General features: G+C 42.5%; 2 protein-coding genes across 3 annotated transcripts in view; one reads left to right on the forward strand and one right to left on the reverse strand.

The window, feature by feature from the left end:
* Positions 1–15,380, reverse strand: part of Taok3 (TAO kinase 3) — a 188,705-nt gene extending 173,325 nt beyond the window's left edge. Inside the window, exons 1-2 of one of the 2 annotated variants that reach the window (XM_026403415.2) lie at positions 15,142–15,380; positions 13,747–13,758 (exon numbers count right to left, since the gene is read on the reverse strand). The gene's annotated coding sequence lies outside the window, so the exon portion shown is untranslated. The remainder of the gene's footprint in view (positions 1–13,746; positions 13,759–15,141) is intronic. The other variant, XM_026403416.2, reaches the window with a different exon arrangement.
* A 3,586-nt stretch (positions 15,381–18,966) lies between these two features.
* The window catches only part of Suds3 (SIN3A corepressor complex component SDS3), a 34,617-nt gene continuing 32,540 nt past the window's right edge, over positions 18,967–21,043 (forward strand). Inside the window, exon 1 of the mRNA XM_026403407.2 lies at positions 18,967–19,270. Within this exon, the coding sequence (XP_026259192.1) occupies positions 19,129–19,270 (142 nt within the window). The 5' untranslated portion in view covers positions 18,967–19,128. The remainder of the gene's footprint in view (positions 19,271–21,043) is intronic.

The following is a 21,043-nucleotide window of genomic DNA, read 5'->3' on the forward strand; positions in this document are numbered from 1 at the left end:
TTAGAAAGGGTGTTGACAGTAAGACAGAAGGAGGTGGATGTAATGTAGTGGAAAACCGCCAGCCACTGAAGCTCCCTGCACAGGGGAGTGGCCCACTGGAAGGAGCTTTAAAGAAGGATCTTCAGGGAGCTTTAGAAACAGGACAGGGACCCAAACACACAGGGTATCTAGGTGACAATGTTGCGAATATAAAGTTAAGGGCTACCAGAAATGGGGAAGACAGACTAATTCAGGAGCAGGCCACAGGGCAGAAGGGTTGGGCTACAGATTAACACCCAGAAACTTCAAGCTCTGGAAATATGTTCACAAAGGCTAAACATCTTTCTAGTAGGATAGAGGCAGTTTCAGTGTTTGGTTTAGTCAATTTATTGCAGGTGTCCCTCAAATTTTACATCTGCTTCGCTAACACGTTCCATAAAAATTTGCTTATGTAAGAATTAGCTGTACTGTTTTCAATTCATGAATGAAGTTAGCTGACCCATCACAGGACAGTGAACCCCCAGGGACGCAGAGCAGAAACAGAAAAACATTCTTCTTTATGCTGAAATATATATTCTCTGTGGTCTGGTTTCACCAAGGCAAAGAACAAAAACTTGTCTTTTTTAGCTGATCTTAAGACACAGTCCTAACTTTTTCCGATAGTGGTCTGCTCAGAAGAAAATGAATACACAAACATGCACATACCCTAGGAAAAATGAATTTAAAAAGAAAATCAACACTTTGCCACGTTGATTTCCTGAGTTCTATCCAACCGGGAGGAAATTCTCTTAAGTGAAACAGAGAAAAATGTTGCTAAAGCTAAATATGTTGGACCATGGAACCATTTTGACTAATCATTATTAAATCTACAGCCAATGGCCCCTTTTCTGCCACCCCCTTAGGATGGGTAGCACAAAATATAGTTAGAGGAGTGGCTCACTTAGTGGATGTCATTCATGTGGCCCTGCGGTATTTGGTGAATTTTTCTGTCATTGTAACACCGATTCTATGGCCTGTACATGTTTCATGTGTTATTATCTCTCTGCTCATGATCATTTTCTGGTGGAGCCACGGATGAGGATTGGAATAGCCAAAAAGAACAACAGGGAACATCACCATTATCACTCCTTTGTCACGGGTGACCAACTTTGAGATTTCACACATTATTTCATTTAATCATTGCAATAATTGTGTAAGGTGGATGCTGTGGTTAATGTCCACTTAATAGTTGAAGAAACTGAGGTTTCGAGGACATTAAAGGATTTGTACAAGGTCATAAAACTAGTAGATGGCAGACACGTTCATCTGTCCTGCTCCTGTAAGTTGTAATGGTGCCAACTCCAAATGTAAGTGATCAAAACCAAAAGTAGGAAATATAAGGAAGCCGGGCATGCTGTCACCATGTAAGGTTAGGGAGGGGCACCAGATCCAAGAGCTGTGTTGTCAGTGACACAAATGGTAGGCTGCCTGGCTCCTTCAGCTGAAAACACTGCACTCTCTTCAGGAAGAGCAGTGGGACCTCCCTATGAATTGGGAGTTGTACAGGCCCTTCTTTCAGCAGGACAATTTATATGACATATACTATTTGAAGATATCCACAGAATCTCCATATCCTCAGTTTGGTTATATTAAAAAAAAATACACTGTCAGGTGCAGTGGTGCACATCTGTAATCCCTGCAACCTGGGAGGCTGAGGCAGGAGGACAGCAAGTTGGAGGGCAGCCTCAATAATTTAGCAAGGTCCTAAGCAACTCTGTGAGACCTTGCCTCTAAATAAAAAACAAAAAGGGCTAGGAATGTAGCTCCTGGATTAAGTGCCCCTTGGTTCAATCGCTAGTACCAAAAAATAACTAAATAAAAAAAATGCTGCTACTTAGATTAGCAGATGAACTAGGCTAGTTGGTGACATGAACATTCTTTTAAAAGTATTTTCTTAGATTATTCAGTGACCTGAGCAACTTGTGTAACTCCTGCCAGTAAACTAACCTTCTAAAGGCACTTCTCAGTACAAAAAATATATTCATAAGACACTTCTAAAAATAACTCTCCACTGTAATTCCCTCCTTATGCATCTGGGCACAGATGTCATATTTCCTCCACAAAGCTTCCTTTTATGTTGCAACAGTAAGAATCTCAATTTCTAACTGAACCAGAACAATCTAGAGCACTTACTTCTTCACAGGAGAGGATCACTTTTTTTTTTTTTTGAGTATTTTCTGTAATAGTCTGAATGTGATGGGACATCCTTACATCTTAGTTCTGCAACATTCTTAAATAAAAAATAAAGCAGTTGTGGTTTTAAATTCTGCCTCCCCTCGGAAAAAAAAAAATAAGGAGAGAAATGAATTACAGTAGATGGGGTAGAGAGAGAAGAGGGGAGGGGAGGGGAGGGGAGGGGAGGGGAGGGGAGGGGAGGGGAGGGGGGATAGTAGAGGATAGGAAAGGTAGAGAATACAACAGTTACTATTATGGCATTATGTAAAAATGTGGATGTGTAACCGATGTGATTCTGCAATCTTTGTAATGTTTTGAATAACCAATAAAAAAATAAATAAAAATAAATAAAAAATAAAGAGTATATGGAAAAAAAAAATTCTGTCTCCCCTCCCCCTTCTTTTTTCAGCTAACACGTGGCCTTCCACAAAAGGGTCAGTATGATCTTTGCAGACCAGAGATAAGGAATATGACCACGGGAAACTAAAGAACAGAAGATTAAGCACATGTCAAGTCACTCAGGAGCCTATGCAACCAGGAAACTGTTAGGAGTGGTTAAATAAACATGTACAAATTAATAGGATGCAGTTAGTAACTTCCACTTTTCCCTTGACTGGTGGCGTTTTTGGCAGGCATCCAGATAATCTGCAATAATCTGTCACTGTAAAGCACCACCCACTTCCTCTGCCCCTGCCCCACCCCCACCCAAACTATGACTGGGATCCCCTGGACTGGGAGTCTAACATTCAGATGACCACAAAAGGCCCCTCTCTCTAGGAAAACTGAAATTGACATAATTTGTACTGTTCAGTCTTTGACAGTCATAAATCTTGAGAGAAAAAGCACATGCTACCTGCTCCACATTTCAAGGATTATTGGAAATGTTAAATTTCCTTTTTTATGTATTAGACAGCTCCTCCCCCTCCCAATGAGTAGCAGCCACTGTAATGACGGCTGAATGAAAAACTCATCCTATGTATAATGTTAAGAGCTAATTTACACATAGAGTATGTAAAATATTAGGAGTCTGGACATCAGGGTTACGTTGGCTTACACATTTCATTTAAACTTTGTTCAAAGAGCCTAGCAAAGTTGGTAAAGAAACTGTTAAAACAGCTTTTCCACTTTATAGAATGTTTTGCATTGACTTTTAAAAATGTACAAACTATGAGATATTAAATTTTAAAAAAAATCATCTACTTGTCTTCTACTTGTCTATTTCATCTAACTTCATTTTATGAATTAGAGTAGTTCCCATAAATTATTAGTTTCCTCATGGCTATTTTATTTTCATACTTCCCCCCACTCTCCACATGTTTTATTGGTGCATTATAATCATATATAATATTTTATACTTTAGTAACTGACCCTATGTATTAAAATGATAAAAAAATTAAAAAGCAAAGTAAATATGAGTAGACACTCTGATCTTTTTGTCTGTTTTTGAATGTAATTTGGTATTACATTCAAGAAATTTCTTTGCTTTCTCTCCTGTTTTCTTTTTTTCTGTGAGAGAATACAAATATTAACTATAATATTTTTAAAGATCTCTAGGATGGATAGTTGGCCATTTTGAGAGGCTTAATTTTGAAATATGTTTTAAAGTAATAATATCATTCATTAGCATAAACTGCATCCATCTAATAAAGATGAACCTTTAGCATTTAAAAATTGTTTTGTTTAAAGGAGTCTTCTGCTAAGATTTTGATATTTTATTGGCAACTCAGCATTTACCTTACTTATGCAGAAGAAAGGAAAAATTTTAAAAGCCTGATTTTTTTAAAAAATTGACATTTGTAGAATATCAGTCTACAAATTAAAAAAGAGGATATGAATCCAATGCCTTTCAAGACGGATTATGCCTAATGGGACTTTGGGTTAAGGCCATAAATATTCACATGAAATTCAACAGGGAGTTTACTCCTGTTTATTCACAATGCTTACACACAAACCATATTCACAGTAAAACACTGAAAGTAAAAATTCCAACTATGCTTACTCACAGTCGATCTTCTCAAATGCATGTTCTATTATTTCCAATCCAACACATTAAAAACTGTAAAAATTCTTTATTTAGCCATTGCAATCATTAAGTCTGCCCCAGAGATGGCTTTCTTTAAACAGCTGCCTCTTACTCACAGGAAAGATAAAATTGAACTACACTCAAGTTATGAGAACACCACTAGGCTATTAAGCACCTTCATCCCGAGAAAGGAAGTTATTATAGACACTTAGTTTTTTGTAAGTGAGACTTAAAGTACTTCCTGGTCAGACAGTTAACGTCAACAGCACTTTATGCAGCTTTATATTTCAACATTTTGGAAAGAATTTTCTGAAAACCTTTTCCAGAACTTTCCTCCTAGTCCCTTTAAAAGAGAGAAACTTGCTCAAGCTAAACAAATCTCCTGTAAAAATCTATGATATTTTATCAGTGTTTACTGCTATGGTAGCATATAAAATCAGAATGGGTTACTGTTACTGATAACAATATCGGTTTAAGTTCCAATTATTTTACATTTATGCACTCTCTGCTCCCCTGCTCAATGTGCTAGAGTAACATTTCACAGGATACAATGTTAGAAAGAAAAAGAACAGAAATGAAAGGACAACTCACCAATTCCTTGGTAGTGAAGAAAAGGCAAATAACCATTCACATCTTAACTTTCAAATCTACAGTTCTCTCTTAAGTTTATATATTTATTTAAAAAAAAAAAAAAAGCAACTTCCAGAAACCTCCTACAATAAGGAACTGCAGATAAAAAGAGCATGAGGGTGCTGCACGTTGCTATCAGCCCTGTGAGCTGAAGCATTTCCTGTCGCACCGCCCATTGGCTCTCACAGGTGCAGTGCCTAGGGGCGGCGCCTCTCTAGGGTTCCAAAAGTGATCCGCTAAAGGGGATTTGAAGGTTGACACAACCCATGTTTGGAACATTTGGAGCAGAAAAGACAGAACTACCTTGGGAGAATGCTGAGAGCTTTGAGTTTCCCAGACTAGGCTGGTTAGGAATTGGTGATTACCTCAATTCAAGGGCTAGAGTAAATCCTACTTTAACAGGGTTTCCTGATTTTTTTTTTCAAGGTGCACTATTATCAAGAATGTATGTGACTTCAGATACTTATTCCCGTCTTTGCCCAAAGCGCAGTTCTAGACACTAGAAAATGATAATGAACAAAACTGAGTCTTGGTGGTGGTCATTCACGTAGTGGGTGGTTGAGAACTTTGTATATAATGAGAACACTTTCATAAAAGCAGAGACTAAAGAAATTTGGATGGAAATTTGGAAAGTCAATGGTAATTAGCACTTACTATTAAAAAGCATTGAAATGAACGCTGCCGCTTTAAGCCAAAAAGAACTTTTCCAGAACCTAGTACATAAAAATAAGAATTTGTACGTTTTCAATGTTTCAAAAAAAGCATGTTGGAGGCAATGGCATATGCTCCAGCAGGGAAAGGGAAAAACTTCTCACCATGAGTCACCAGTGACTAAGTTCTTTTAATTCAGGCTTAAAACACATTTCAAACCCAATTACTAGTACATGCAGAAAACTGATAACAACCCCAAATTAACATCAGAAGCTTGATCTGACCAATTTTCAGGGTCAATATTAGCATCTAAGAAAAACAAGTGAAATGTTTAAAGGGATAATGCTCCTGTACTGAATCTTATTATTATTTTGGTCTTATGAGTCTTTAATGCCTAAGGCCATGTCAGGGAGCTTCCATTAGACTTTGTTCCAAAGAATAGTTTTCTTAGGTTTTAGCTAGACTGAGACACAATCAGCTTGGACATATGGTATGATGGTAGCAATGACTTTTTATTTGCATTCAATTAAATAATAATACACCAAATTCAAGGCTGCTCAAGGAAAATGAATGTAGTCCGGGTGTGGTGGCTATGTAATCCCAGCTTTTTGGAATACTGAGGCTGGAGACCCACACCTTCAAAGCCAGCCTGGGCCATTTTGCAAGACCCTGTCTCAAAATAAAATAAAAAGGGCTGGAGATGCAGCTCTGTGGTAGAACGCTTGCTTAGTTAGCATGGGCTAGGCCCTTAGTTCAATCTCTCCTACAAGAATAAACAGGAAAAAAAAAAAAAAAGTAAAACCCCGAGTAAAGTATATAAATATACTCTATTTTTCCTAGCCAGTAAAGTCAACTGCCTTGAACTTTACTTCTTTATGTTTAAAATAACAAAACCTGTTTTAGTTAACAAATTGGAGGAATTCCCAAAGCCAAATTTCTCTGCTAGTCATGCAAATACTTACTAAGTGACTACTACATGCTAGTCAATTGTTCTGTGAGTTAGGGCTAAGGCTATGAATGAAACAAAAAATTTCTATCTTCAGGGACCCTAAATTCCACCACAGGAATTTAAGACAAACAGACAATGTATTTTGGTATGTCAAAAGGTGGCAAGTGCTATGCAGAAGAATTCAATATGAAAGATGGAGACAACAGTAAGTTTATCTGTGTGTGATTGCAAATTGCTTCCACTACAAAGTGGGGCACTTGCTTTGCTTTGAAAGATCAGAGTGTTAGGCTTTTTCCAGACAGACTCAAGTGAACGACTATCTCTCTTGCAAATGATAGAGATTCTTACTTCATTTGTTGCTAATACCCACAGGAAGGAAAGCAAAATTCCAAAGACCCATCTAATAAAACCATCACCTAAGGAAATAAAATAACAAATCCTAAATATTAGAGTCAAAATGCACTTTAGGGAATATCACTAATGCTTAAACAGAGCGTACAAGTTTCCGTATATTTAATACCACAGGCATCAATTTACCAACCGTCAGGGTCAGAAGTGAATTCTTCCCTTAGGAATGATCCTTGTTATGTTCACTGGCAGCAATAACTTTGTTTTATAATTATTTGTATAAATATAATTGAATATTATTTTGAACTGAGTATTTAAATTTAACATAATTCAACAATTAAGATACCATTTGCAAGGCACTTGTTAAATGTGTGTTAAGAACACTCTTTTTAGCATCAAGAAGATGGATGTCTGAGAAGGCTAAGACAAGTATGAACCCTATAGTGTGCTGTCAGGAGAACAGCACGTAATGAGAAGTACAGATCAAATACATAGGTAATCTAAAGGAGAAGCATCAGGAGGATGATCAGAGGAGGATCCTAAAAAAATGGCATTAGAGGCACGCCTCCAGAATGAGGCACAGAAGGTGTCCCGGCAAAAGAAAGGGCAGGAACAAATGCGCAGGTCATTCTGATTGTGGCAAAGGATATGCATATATAAATATATATATATGCACATACACACATATAAATACATATGTATACATGTACATATACACTCACATGCGTGAGTATATCTAAGACTATATTAGGATATGTGCATATATGAGTGAGTAAATGTGTGTGTATGTAATAAACTGGGGTGACAGGAACCTAAAAAACGGGTTGATAGATTTGTACTGAATTCAGTAAGCCATGAGAAATTATAAAAGACTTTGAGCAAGTGAACGACAAAATCAGAGCTGTACTTTAGGGAGAATAAGACAAGTGTACATAGAAAGGACAAAAAACAAGAGGAGACTGGGAAACTGTCACAGTCGTCCTTCCACAGCACCTATTAAGGCCTTCACTGGATCCTACTTGGATAGCAAAGGGTGGAAGTTGTGCTTCATTGGAAAACCAGATATAGGCTGGGGGGTGTGGCTCTCATGTAGAGCACATGCTTAGCATGCAGCCGGCCCTGGGTTTTTGACCTCCAGCATGCCAACAACATCAACAACAAAAACCCAAATAAGATGTTTGATGGCCATTGTCTGTGTGACTCTGGGAAGTCATTTACCCTCTGAGTCTCGGTTCACCTTTGTGTGAATCTATTCATCTTTCTTTTTGGAGTCAGAAGCCATGGGGTTCAGCAAAGCATTAGAAATGGAAGTAGAGGAAAAATAGCAATGAACAACTGTTTCAAGTAAGTAAAATAAGAAGCAGTGACCATTTATTAAGCAATTTCTATATGTTTGTCACAGTGCTTGGCACTTTACATAAATCACTTCATTCATTACTTCCAAGAATCGCAAGAAGTTTGTGTGTGTATATATGTGTGTATGTACATATATATGTATATATATATTTGTGTGTGTGAGTGTATGTGTATGTGTGTGTGTGTGTGTGTGTGTGTGTGTGTGTGTATATATATCTTTTTTTTTTTTTTTTGGTGCTGGGGATTGAACCCAGGGCCTTGTGCCTACGAGGCTGTATATTCTTATTTTAAAGAGGAGACGACTGAGAGCTTTAAGCCTTGAGTAACTTACTCAGGGTCAGGCAGCTGACATAGTAACAGAGCTAAAAAAAGGTGCATAGGTGTCTCTGGGTCTCAGGTTCTTTTTTCTTTCCATTGGACCCTGGTGCTTCATGTGGGAGATGTATAGTGCTGACATTTATTCTTCTATTCCAGAGATAATGCCAGTCTCTTAATACCCTTTTGATGAATTATAAGCTCTCAATAAGGATTAGAAATCATGTGCACAGAAATACCATCTTTTAATTTGCTGATCATTAATTCATTCACTCATTCAATTCACATTGACTGTGCAATCTCCACACTTTGTGCTTCATTATACCTGGCGTGGGGGGATACAAAGGTGGAAAAGACCCATCCATCTCTGTTCTCAACGTGCTCACAAGCTAGTAAATGACAAACACAATGTAAATAGGGGACTGGGATAGAATGGCTGAAGAGAGTTTGCAGAGACAATGGAGGCATAAAAGTATAGAAAGCATATTACTGCAATGTCATCTCTCTACTATTAAATCTTAACCTAGATCATTTTAAAACCACATTCATATGGTTTTGGAAAGTATTTGTGTATTTATCTATTCACCCTTCAAAAAATAAAGGCTAATGTTCACAACAGAATGGAAAATTGGACATGAACTATGATTCTGCTCAGTACATCTACTTACAAGCCTAATGAGGTTACTAGTTTACTTAAGAAAATATTCTGGGGGCTGGGGCTCAGGGGTAGTGCACTTGCCTGGCACATGTGAACCACTGGGTTCGATTCTCAGCACTGCATATAAATAAATAAAATAACGGTCTATCAACAACTAAAAATTAATAAAGAAAGAAAGTATTCTGTCTTGATTAGTGCCATCTATTGTAATGGGTAAATAAAATGTGTTTGAATTGTCATAACCCTTGATTTCTATGGACGGAAGCCAGTGTCATTAGACAGAAAGTGAAACATCTAACAATAAATACTTATTGCCTAGAGACCCAGTTTGATCTGGAAAGAAATTATTGAGCTCTTCCAATGAGTACTTTGATTACAATATTAAAACAAAACATATAAGGTGGAGTTGGTTTCGCTAGCCATCATTTCAATGAGGCCAGAGGTGAAGTAAAAGGGCCTAAACACCTGACTCCGGCAGGTAAATTCCCACTATTAGAATCACGCCCCATGGTGCACACCTCTTTGGTGAAAGGCAGTAGGTTTCACTAGGTGTTAAACGCTTATTCCAAGCCATCTTCCTCTTTCACTCACTCTATGGATGAAAAATTTCTATTTGTGAAACAGCTGACAATGCTTGGAAGACTGACCTGTGGTAACAAATGAATTGGCTTCTAAGTGATTCTGTTGCCAAAAAACTAGCCCTTTACCATGTAAAATAGAAATAAGTACCAGGTGCAGTGGCACACGCCTGTAATACCAGTGGCTTGGGAGGCTGAGGCAGGAGGATAGCAAGTTCAAAGCCAGCTCTAGCAAAAGTGAGGTGCTAAGCAACTCAGTGAGACCCTGTCTCTACATAAAATACAAAATAGGGCTGGGGATGTGGCTCAGTGGTTGAGGGCCCTGAGTTCAATTCCCAGTACCAAAAAAAAAAAAAAAATGTTTTGAAGACTTTATACTTTAATATCACTAACAAATCTCAGATTGGACAGAAAAAAACATTTTAGGTTCATTTATATTTATGTAACTTTAACAACATATAGCCGGAACAATAAAAACTGATTTAATTTTTACTGGTTATAACTCATTTAGTAGTTCTTTTTTAAATTTGGTTATTATGGGTTAGAAATGAGCTAGATTACATTTTGATCCACAAACTTACCTTAACTATAACTAAATAATAATTATAGTTGATCAATAAGTGTCATTTATTTCTTTTATTGAGCTTAAGAAACAGGAACAAGCTTTTAACAAATCCTCACAAACAGTAAAGCAACCAATTAAATGGAAAATTAGACAAGTCACAAATGTTTAAATTGTTTTAAGTTAAAATGCATTGTATAACAATGGACTATTACTCAACCTTAAAGAAGAATGAATTATGGCATTTGCAGGTAAATGGATGGAGCTGGAGAATATCATGCTAAGTGAAATAAGCCTAATCCCCCAAACCAAAGCCAGAATGCTTTCTCTGGTAAATGGATGCTGATCCATAATGCCAAGGGGGGAGCATGTAGGGGAAGAATAAAGGAACTCTGGATTGGGCAGAGGGGAGTGGGTGTGGAGTGGGAAGGACAGTGGAAGGAGATGGATATTATTACTCTATTTACATGTGTGACTACACTACTGGTGTGACTCTGCATCATGTACAGCCAGAGAAATGAGAAGTTGTGCTCCATTTGTATATAATGTGTCAAAGGGCATTCTACTGCAATGTACAACTAATTAAAAAACAAAAAATAAACATTGAAAATGTATATTGCCAATAAAAGCCAAGACAGTCTTGAAATTGAAGTTAGAACTACATAAGATATCAAGACATTATAAAGCTTCAGTAAGAAAAAAATGCATTATATAATATCCCACAACTCAAAAATAATAATTAAAAAGCAATCTGACAGGGGGCTGGGGATATGGCTCAAGCAGTAGCGCGCTCCCCTGACATGCGTGCTGCCTGGGTTCGATCCTCAGCACCACATACAAACAAAGATGTTGTGTCCGCCGGAAAACTAAAAAATAAATATTAAAAATTCTCTCTCTCCCTCTCCCTCCCTCCCTCCCCCTCTCTTCTCTCTCTCTCTCTCTCTCTCTCTCCCTCCCTCCCTCCCTTTCGCTCTTTCTTAAAAAAAAAAAAAAAAAAAAAAGCAATCTGACAGATAGGAATCTCTTATTGAAAGAAGTCCAGCCACTGAGTGGGGGTTGTGGCTCAGAGGTAGAGAGTTGACCTAGCATGCGTAAGCCACTGGGTTCAATCCTCAGCACCACATAAAAATAAAATAAAGGTATTGTGTCCACTTACAACTAAAAAATAAATGTTTTTTAAAAGAGAAAAGAAAAGAAAGAAGTCCAGCCACAAAACACTTTTAGATGGAATCTTTCTTTTTTTTTTTTTTCCTCTCTCTCTTCCTCACTGTTTCCTTCCTGTGTCTGTATTTTGGAGGGGGTGGAGAGGGAAGAAATGAAGACTGGAAAAACTACAAAGGAAAGAGGTTTTAGCTGACTATGTAGAAAAAAGTATCAATAGTTAGCTTTCATGCATTCTCCTGTACTATTAAAACCAATGAACATGAATATTGGCAAGCAATGAGAATGTTTATTCAGGTTGGCTTAAACATTAAACCAATTTAGATATCAAGGTAGTTTCTGAGACTACAATGGTTTGACTGTATAGGACTCAAGTGGTAAAGAAAGTGTAAAATGGGTTATTGTATTTACTGGGCAATCCTTGCATCCTGCTAAACTAAGACTGAGAACACTTAAAGAACCAAAAAGAACTTAAATTCTGTGGTTGCCATCACCATTCATATGGAAATGTAAAGCTCCAACTTCTTGTGATCCTGTTTTTAGATAGAAAATAATTTAAAGAACAGAGTATAAAGATTTCACATACTTATAGTTACTTGGAGTGTCATTTTAGTTTTTGAAACAAATGAAAAAAAATTCCCACCGAATTCCTACCCTCCTATCCCCTCCCCCTCCAGGGAATAAAGTTATTATAGGCCCTTCTTATCTCTAAAAAATTCTATTACAATGAATCTCTCTTCATCATCCTTGGATCAATACCATAACGTAATGTGGTTAAAATGACTGCTTTAGTAATCACTCAGGGGAGTATCAGAGCACTTTCTTTTCTTACAAGGAAATAAATTTAATGTTTTGTCTTCAGAAATGACCATTTATACCAGTCAGAAATGAGCTAACAAGACAGTGAAAGGACTTATCTGCTCAAACATTTCTATTACTTTGTAGGATTGTTGGTGCTGAGATCACCAGTCCTACCACATTATATGAACTTCATAATGAATCTGTGCCCCCTCCAAATAACCTTGTAAGTTAACTGACCTCACTTTTACTTGAACTCTACCTAGCTTTCTGGAATAATAAATTTAATGTAAAAAATTATACTCAAAACATCTTATAGTATATCTCATATTTTAAATGTGTCCTTGCTGCTCTTATTTCTCATGTTGGTCTAACTTCTTCTCAGGGGAGGACTTGGAGTTAGTGGAATTTTCATAACTGCATCAAGTTCCACACTCTTTGCAGCCACATAAGAACTGCATCATGTAATGTCAAATAAAATCCCTAATCAGAGCCTGTCCTCTACTTCTCATCCCCCCCTATAAAAATGACTTCAGTAATTTTTGACTTGGATTTAAATACCAAATCTAGGGCCTGGGACCACTTGCCTAGCTTGAGTGAGGCCCTGGATTTGATCCCTAGCACCTAAGTAAATAAATAAATAAATGCTCTATAAGTTATGTTTTTGGGAAATACTTCAGCATTCCTTTCTTCCTTTTACTTGGAGCTGTCCATTACAGAACACAGGCAAAAGATTTCCATTAAGACACATTCTAAACGTGAAACAAAGATTTCTAAATAACTGAAATGGTATTACATGGCCCATTATCTTTTTCTTTTCCTTTTTCACTCTGGGGATTGAACCCAGGGCCTCACACTTGCCAGGCAAGTGCTTTTCAACTGAGCTACATAACCCCCACCCCCTACACCTCATGCCACCATTTTCCAAATTGCTTCTTAAAAAAAGAAAAGAAAAAGAAAGAAAGCAGTGAAAAAAAGAAAAGAAGTGAGGAGAAGCAATACACAAATAAAGATTTTTAAAAATTCAAATACAAAATGGTTGGTTAGAACATAGCATATGCATTTGAGAGAACATTTGAAAGGTAGTTAGGGAAATATTAACATATCCCAACTACTGTGAACAATTAGCCTGGTCATTAGTTTAATTTTCACATCTGTCAAAGTAGGAGGCTGCCCCTCAATTGCCTCCTCTTATTGCTTCCCACTATTGGTTTCAGCATGTTAATAGACATAGCTTGCCTCCCACCAGGACATACAGTGTCTGGTTTAAATAGGCTTATCTCTCTCTCCAGTTTTTCCTGGAATTATGCCTAAACCTCAGTCCTGGTAGCTTTGGGGATCTAATTGGAAAGTACTATTTAGTTTAGAGAATCCAATATCTCTTCTTAATTATTTTGACCTTCCAACTATCTCCAACTCATCAAAGTTAAACAACCCCAATTCCAAACCTGGTACGTAGCTCCTTTAAATCTGCATTGTATACATGGATACCGATATGCTGCCAAATCCGAAAAAGTTTCTTACCTCTTCGCTGAACTAAAATGGAAAAAATAAAACAAAACCCAGTCAAACACCCCCGCCCCAAACAAATAGTAATCCAAGAAAATACAAGAGTCAAAATAAACAACTTAATTAAACCAAAAGCTGGATCTCCGCAAGCATCCCTTTCCCTTCCAACTTCTTGGGGGTGGGCTGAAGGAAACCCCTCCAACTTTCCACCGGACCTTTTCTTTAGGGTCAAGAATCCCCCACTTTCAAGGTATCTACGTGGGACTCTAGGAAAGGAGTGGGCGCGGGCGGGCCGAGGCGAGGCCGCCGGACTCTCCATCCTTCCCACCGCGGTCCGCCTGCCCTCCAGCCGGTGCGCTCAGCTCCGAGATGCTTCGTTACATAATCCCGGCTCCGCAGGGTCCCCAGGACTCTTCCCGAGGGAAGATCGCGGATTCCAGACCCCGGGAGCAGCGTCCCTAGCCCGCTGGGCGCTGCCCACGGTCCCCACTCGCCCGATGTAGCGACCCCGACCCAGGCTTCAGGACGCGTTGTCCCGGGGTGTCACGACCCGGTCGGCGCGACCCCCAGGCCCCTCCGCGCCAGGTCGACCCTGGGTGCCGCGCTCCGCCGCTGGCCCGTCCCCTCTTCTCTTCCCGCCGCCCAGGCCCCTCTGGGGGTCCGCGCCCCTCGCCTCTCGGTCCGGGCCCCTTGCGGAGTCACCGCTCACCCCGTCGTCCTCAGCCTAGCTGGGGTCCTTCTCACACTTCTGCGCTGGCCCCTCTCGGGGTCCTCTTTCTCGGACCCCTGTCCAGGTCCCTTTTGGGTCCCCTCCCTCATACTCTCACTCTGGACCCTTTTCGGGTTTGAAAAGGGTCTTTTCAACCCCTCTCCTGGCTGTTCTGGTCCCTCTCAGGGTCCCTCCGCGCGTCGCACTGTTCCGGCCCCTCTGGGGGTCCCCACCCCACACCCCACTGTCCTGGACCTCTAGGGGTGCCCATCTCTCGCCCCGCTGTCCCGTTCCACACGGGCTCCACTCCCCTCACGCCGCTGTCCTGCTCCTCTGGGGACCCCCTCCCTTCACCCGCTGTCCCGGTCCCTCCGGGCTCCACTCCCCTCACCCCGCTGTCCCGGTCCCTCTCGGGGGCACCTTTCCTCACCCTCCTGTTCCGTCCCCGTCGGGTCTCCATCCTTTACCCCGTCGTCCCGAGCCCTCTAGGGGACCTCTCCCCTCGCCCCACTGCCCTGGACCCTCTCGACGTCCCCGCTCGTCCCGCTGTCCCGGTCCCTCCGGGGGTCTTCTCCCCACAGACCGCACTGTCAACCCTCTCCCGGAACTCCCCTCGGTCGGGTCCCCCCCCAGCCTCACTCCGCCAGGGGTCCCCACGCCTGGGCTCATGTTGTCACCACTCGGCACCAGGGGACTCTCACCTTAGACCTGCTGTCACCACCCCGGGCCCGGCGTCGCCACCGCCGCTTCCTCTCGCACACTTGTTCCCGAGTCGCTCTCCTGCGGCTTGAACCCTGGCGGACCCACGGGTCGCGTCTATGGGTGCCGGATCCCGCTGCGCGCAGCCTCCGCCCGCGGTCTCGGAGTCGCGCCCCACTCTCCACACAGGACCCCACCGCCCCGCGCCACACCAACCCTCCCGCGGCCGCCGCTGCTGCTGTCCGAGGTGCGGCTCCTGCCAGGGGTGGCCAATCGCACCCGACTGCGCCGAGCGCGCTCCGCCCCACCTCCTTAGTCTGCCCGCCCCCTGCCCCTGACCACGCCCCCACTCGGCTCCGATAGGCTCTCTACTGACCTTCCCTGATCGCGAAGCACAGGGACGAGGCTGGATATAGTCATTTGATTGGAAGTGCCTGGGAAGCCGAGCGGTCGATGGGGCCCGAGGATTGGCAGAGTCGACGGGGGGCCGGACGGGGAGGGGCGGGGCTTCCTCCGACTCGGAAGACCTTGCAACTTTAGTTACCCGCGGGCCCGCCTGGGGCGCGGTCCGTCTTGTTTGTGCTGCGCTGGGGTCAAAGTTCATGGCCCTCCTCCCCACGCCTGCACTGTTTAGGGAGACTGCGGGAGACCACCACGTGAGAGCGTCGGGAGAGGACGCCCTTCTCTCGCTAGACCTTGAGCGGATTTCTTAGTCATTCTGCCCTCAATTTGTGCACCATTTATTCGCTTAGGTCTTGCAAATATTTCCTGGATCTCTTGACAGGGAGTTGCCATTCCTTGTACTGCGTTCAGCAGACGTCGGTTTAATGCTGTTTGGGGAAAAGCTATGTACTAGGTGCGTACTGTGCACACTGAACGTTCAACGCGGACGGGGCACACTTTGATAGGTTCAAGGAAAAAAAAAAACAGTTTGTGGGTTTTGATGACAGTAGAACTAGGAACTGTGGCATGGGCATCCTTGTTAGCAAGATTTCAGCAAGCATATTCAACATAACCTTTTTCTCAGGGTCACAGGTTTTAATGATTCTGTGTGAATTTATGGCCAAAGGATAACGAGCTTTGACCCAAGTGCAACCTGTGATAATCAGAGACCCATCTTGACCCACAATGAAAGTGCCAGGGGTGAAAGGGCGCCATGCTACTCAGGGCCATTTTTGTGAAACTGGATATGTTGATTAAATCAGGACTGGGCACTGAAAACTGCTTTCCTCACCCACCCAGAGTAAGTTAATGGACTTTGACAATTTGGCATTTTAAATAGTGGGGCTGGCAGGACTTTTGCTTCAGTCAGGTTCTGAACCAGATGTTTCCAGAGCTGTGTGGCCGAGTACCACTTTGGGAACAGATGCAGTAGAAGATTTCAAGTGGCAAACTTGATTTTGACATAACTTGATTTTTACAGGCATAAAGACTGAACAAAATCATATTAAACCACCATGAAGGATGGGTAAGACTAAAGCCATGAATTTTTTTTTGAGTAGGTTCTCCCTTCACCAAAGAGCATTTATTAGTTAAGAGCTCATCCCATCAGTTTCTCAGCTGGAAAGACTGAATAGAAAAAATGGGGTAAATGTTCACCACCCAAGAGTTTAGTTGTGTCTTTGCATTACATATAAAAAAATGCATGACCATTAACAGATGCTGTTTGCAACCAAGAAGACAAAACACAAGACAAAACCCCAGTCTCTCTCTGGACAAAAAACAAGACAAAAACCCCTGTCTCTCTCTCCGCCCCCCACCCCCCAGCTGGGGATTGAACCCAGCAGCACTCTACCACTGAACTAAATCCCCAGCCCTTTTTATTTTTTATTTTGAGACAAGGTCTCATGAACTTAGTTGCTTAGGGCCTCTTAAGTTGCTGAGGCTGGCTTTGAACTCGCAATCCTCCAGCCTCAGCCGCCCAAGTCACTGGAATTATAGGCATGTACCACTGCACCTGACTGGAAGGAAAAAAAAAAAAAAACAGTCAAAGGGCTGGGGATGTGGCTCAATCGGTGGTGTGCCTGGCATGCGTGGGGCCCAGGTTGGATCCTTAGCACCACATACAAACAAAGATGTTGTGTCCGCCGAAAACTAAAAAATAAATATTAAAAAAAATTCTCTCTCTATCCTCTCTTCACTCTCTCTTAAAAAAAAAAAAAGTCAACATTCAACAATGAAATCAACTATTTTCTGATTCATTATATCAATGAACTCTGATTTCTAACATGGTGGTCCTTTTTTGCTTTATGAATATTGTTACTGATATGAACTCTATTTGCTCCATGTAGTTGATTACAAATAATTTAGATGTGATCCAAAAAATTTGGCTAAAACTCTGAGAGAAAAAGGAAAAAAAAAAAAAAAAAAAGAGAAGGAAAATGACTTCATCTTTTGGACAAGAGACAATCCTGAAATTCTAGTTTAAATATAGACAGCGGACCTACAGTGAGCTGAGAATGCCTCTTATTGAGAAGGACCTTCAGAAGATTGCTGAACTCCTGGAAAGACATCTCAGCATTCCATTCTGCAAATTTTTGTGTTTTGTTGGGAGGAATTATCCCTTACAGAGAGAGCCAAGATTTTAATTAAAACAAGGTAGTAAATAAGAAACATCAAAATAAATGGTAGGAGAATAAAATTATACATTTTTAGAAGGCTCTGGGGGCCAATTTAGAGATAAATTGTGATCACATGGGTTCTAAGTATCAGAATGCTGTGTTAGGCTCCACCCTGGTTTTCACATCTATGTTTGGTTTTATTACTTATTACTTTTTCTACGAAGACTTGTATCTAAAATAGAATGAGGTTACTTTGGACAGACCATTAAACACCTCTGGGCACTTTTTTTTATTTTTGTTTCTTGTTACAAACAACTAGACCACGCTGTTCTCCGCAAAAGGGATACCCTAAATTCGTTTGCTAAGCAAAATCTGTTACACTGTCTTCCCTTTCTAGTCAGAGGGAATCACACAAATTAACTCATGCAGATACTCAGCTTTTTACCCCCGAGTTTTAGCCAAATTGCTTCCTGTAGGCAAATGCTCTGCTCATTCAGTTGAGAGTCGGTTAGTAAGCTACTGGACTGGTGCAAAAACGGTTTCTAAAAATTAATGTTCAAGGAAACATGAGGCAGAAGCATGGGTCTGGTGGTCTTTATAAATCAAGCACACTGGACGCTGCCATTTTCTTCCCCTTAGACAAATGACAGCTCTTCTCGCCATTCGTAAAATCAGGAAAAGACCGTGTGGAGTCCAGCTGTGCAACAGAAAGGATTCCCAAGGACTGGGAAAGTAGGGTTTTGCGGACCCAGGACCGAATATCAGCATCCTTGTCTTTATTTCAGTTCTTCATCTAGGGGAGGAGCCAGGCTCCCCCACCACTCCCCCTGCAAGACAACGCCTACTCTGGCCGTCCAGATTCCTGACTTATTAAGAGGATATGCATGTTGTTCACCTGCTAAAATCAGAGTCCACTTCCACCTGCCCAAGGCGGGGCAAACCTTCCGCCCCTCAGGTCGCTTACTATCCTCGTTTTAGGTTTGGCTCCGGGCGCCGCCTGGCGGCTGTTTCCGGAAGTCTCGTTGGAGACTCGGGGTCCTGGCTGCGGGTAGGGCTGTCCGTATATTTGCCTAACTCCAGGGAGCCGGCCTCCGCCCCTCCTCCACTGCCTGTTGATGATTTTAAGTCGGCGAGGAAAGGGCTGGGATTCCCGCAAAAAGGGCGTCCGGGGTCCTCCCCACCCTCTCAAGGATGGCGGAGTCAGGCCGTCTTCGGGCAGCTCGCGACCCGGAAGTCGCCTGCGGCGCGAGGCCCCCGTTGCCGAGCGCGGGCGCGGGGGGCGGAGCTCGGCGCAGACGGGGAAGGGGTCGCTGGGGCTCTAGCTCCTCAGGTTAGGGGTTCCCTCCGGCGCTGCTAGGCAGGCGTCGAGTCCCCAGAGCCGGTGGCTGTGATCTCCCGGGGGCACGCTCAGCGGCGGCTAAAGACGACATGAGTGCTGCGGGGCTGTTGGCTCCGGCTCCGGCCCCGGCTGGAGCGCCGCCGGCCCCGGAGTACTACCCGGAGGAGGACGAGGAGCTGGAGAGCGCCGAGGACGACGAGCGCAGCTGTCGGGGCCGCGAGTCTGACGAAGGTGCGTCCTCTAGGTCGCCCGACGGCGGTGGGCTGGGGTGGGGCTGCACGGGAGAGGGGCGGGGCGGCCTCCGGGGCTTGGGGCTGGCTGGAGGGGCCGCTCTGGGGGGACGGGGCAGCCCGGGTGCTTCGTACCCTCCAGTCAAGGGAGGAGGGGGCTGGAGGTAGTGAGAGCTGCTGGTCCCTTTAAGACAAGCCCCCCACCCCCCACCCCCCAGCCCAACCGTTGAACCTCAGAGTCTTCGCGGGTTGGAATGGGAAAGTCATCCACTGAGTTCCTTGAGTAGTACTCCCCCCGCCCGCCCCGAGGATCAGAGTGGAGGCCAGTTTGGCTTCTTCGGTCCCAAGTCCCCTGAAATGCTTAAATGAGCTTCATTTACGCGGTACAGCGCGCGATAGAGAATACAGGTTAAAAGGACGGGACCTGCAACCAGCTAGCCTAGGTTTGAATTTGGCTGTCATTTAAACCAGCTTCGTAACCGTAGACAACTTGAACCAACTGCAATGGTGTCCCAAGTCGTCCCCTTTCTTAGGGAAGGTGTGAGGATTAAATGAGATAACGTGCATCAAGTACTTGGCCGGTCACCACTGGAAAAACAGGCACAGGAGGAGGTAGGGATTTACTTTATGGCGCCCAGACATATTTTCGGTTCCATGCTCTTTATATTATCATTTACTGCCTCTCAGCCTTGCTTTTCAAATTGGGCTTTACCTATTGGCAAGTGTGAGCAAAACTGTTTTGGAGGCATTGAGGAAGGAAACTGTCTGCAGGAGGAGAAAGGTGAAGAAATGTAAAAAGGGCAAGCAAGAAAGAGGTGATAGAGACTGATGAACCGGTGGAATATTCTGGCACAAAATAGGGCCGTAAAAGCAAGAGCTAGACCAGCTGTCTGGAATGAAGTCTGTTTTAATCATCTCAGTCTCCCCAGTGCCAAATAATGTGGCAGGCTGGCACATGACAGGTGAAGGTCTCTTCCGCTGAAGGAAGGGAGAAGAGTTAGTGGAGAATTGGATCTGCAACAGCCTCTCAAAGGCAGCTGCATATAGGGAAAATAAAGTTGAAGAAACTTACATTTAGTTTAACCACATCCCAAGGCAAGACTGAACCAGAGATTTATAATGTGAAATACATGTAATGCTTTTAATACCCACCAGGGGGAGTGATGAAGCTAAATTTTATTTATTTTTTTCCTCCTTGAAAGTATAAGGGGCTGTGAAAATTATGTAGATACTCCAGCCATTTGCTTGTTCTGAGAACGGTGTTTTAAAATGTTTTTGTTTTATATTCTTGCCTCTGTCCTGCTTCCTTTGATTGTAACTTTGCACTTCAGTTCTTAGAATTCAATTTGTTTGGGGGGCATTCTCCTTTTTTATTGTATATATTTTAATGTAAAATGTTAGAGGGGGTTAAAAATGAGCAAGTATCAGAAGAGAATGTGTATGCTAGGATTTCTTTTTTTTTTTTTTTTCCTTTTTCTGTGCTGGGGAATCAAACCCAGGGCCTCGTGCATGCTACACAAGCACTTTCCCACCTAGCCTCGTCCCAGCCCCACTGAGTTTTTCTTGACAGTGAGTAGGGCTTGACTGCCTACAGTGTCCAGTCTTAGCTTATACCTCCTTGCCTGAACTGCCAGTGTTGTTGGTTCTGCAGAGTAGCAGCCTTGATCATGACTGCCTGTGTCTGATGCACCCTCTTCTCAGGCTGCATTTCAGGTAAAGGCAAGCTCTCTGTAAATATGACTCTGTGTAAGTTAGAAATGGCATTTTCTTTCCT

The sequence above is a fragment of the Urocitellus parryii genome, chromosome 3 (assembly GCF_045843805.1).
Source record: "Urocitellus parryii isolate mUroPar1 chromosome 3, mUroPar1.hap1, whole genome shotgun sequence".
In the NCBI taxonomy this organism is placed as follows: Eukaryota; Metazoa; Chordata; class Mammalia; order Rodentia; family Sciuridae; genus Urocitellus; species Urocitellus parryii.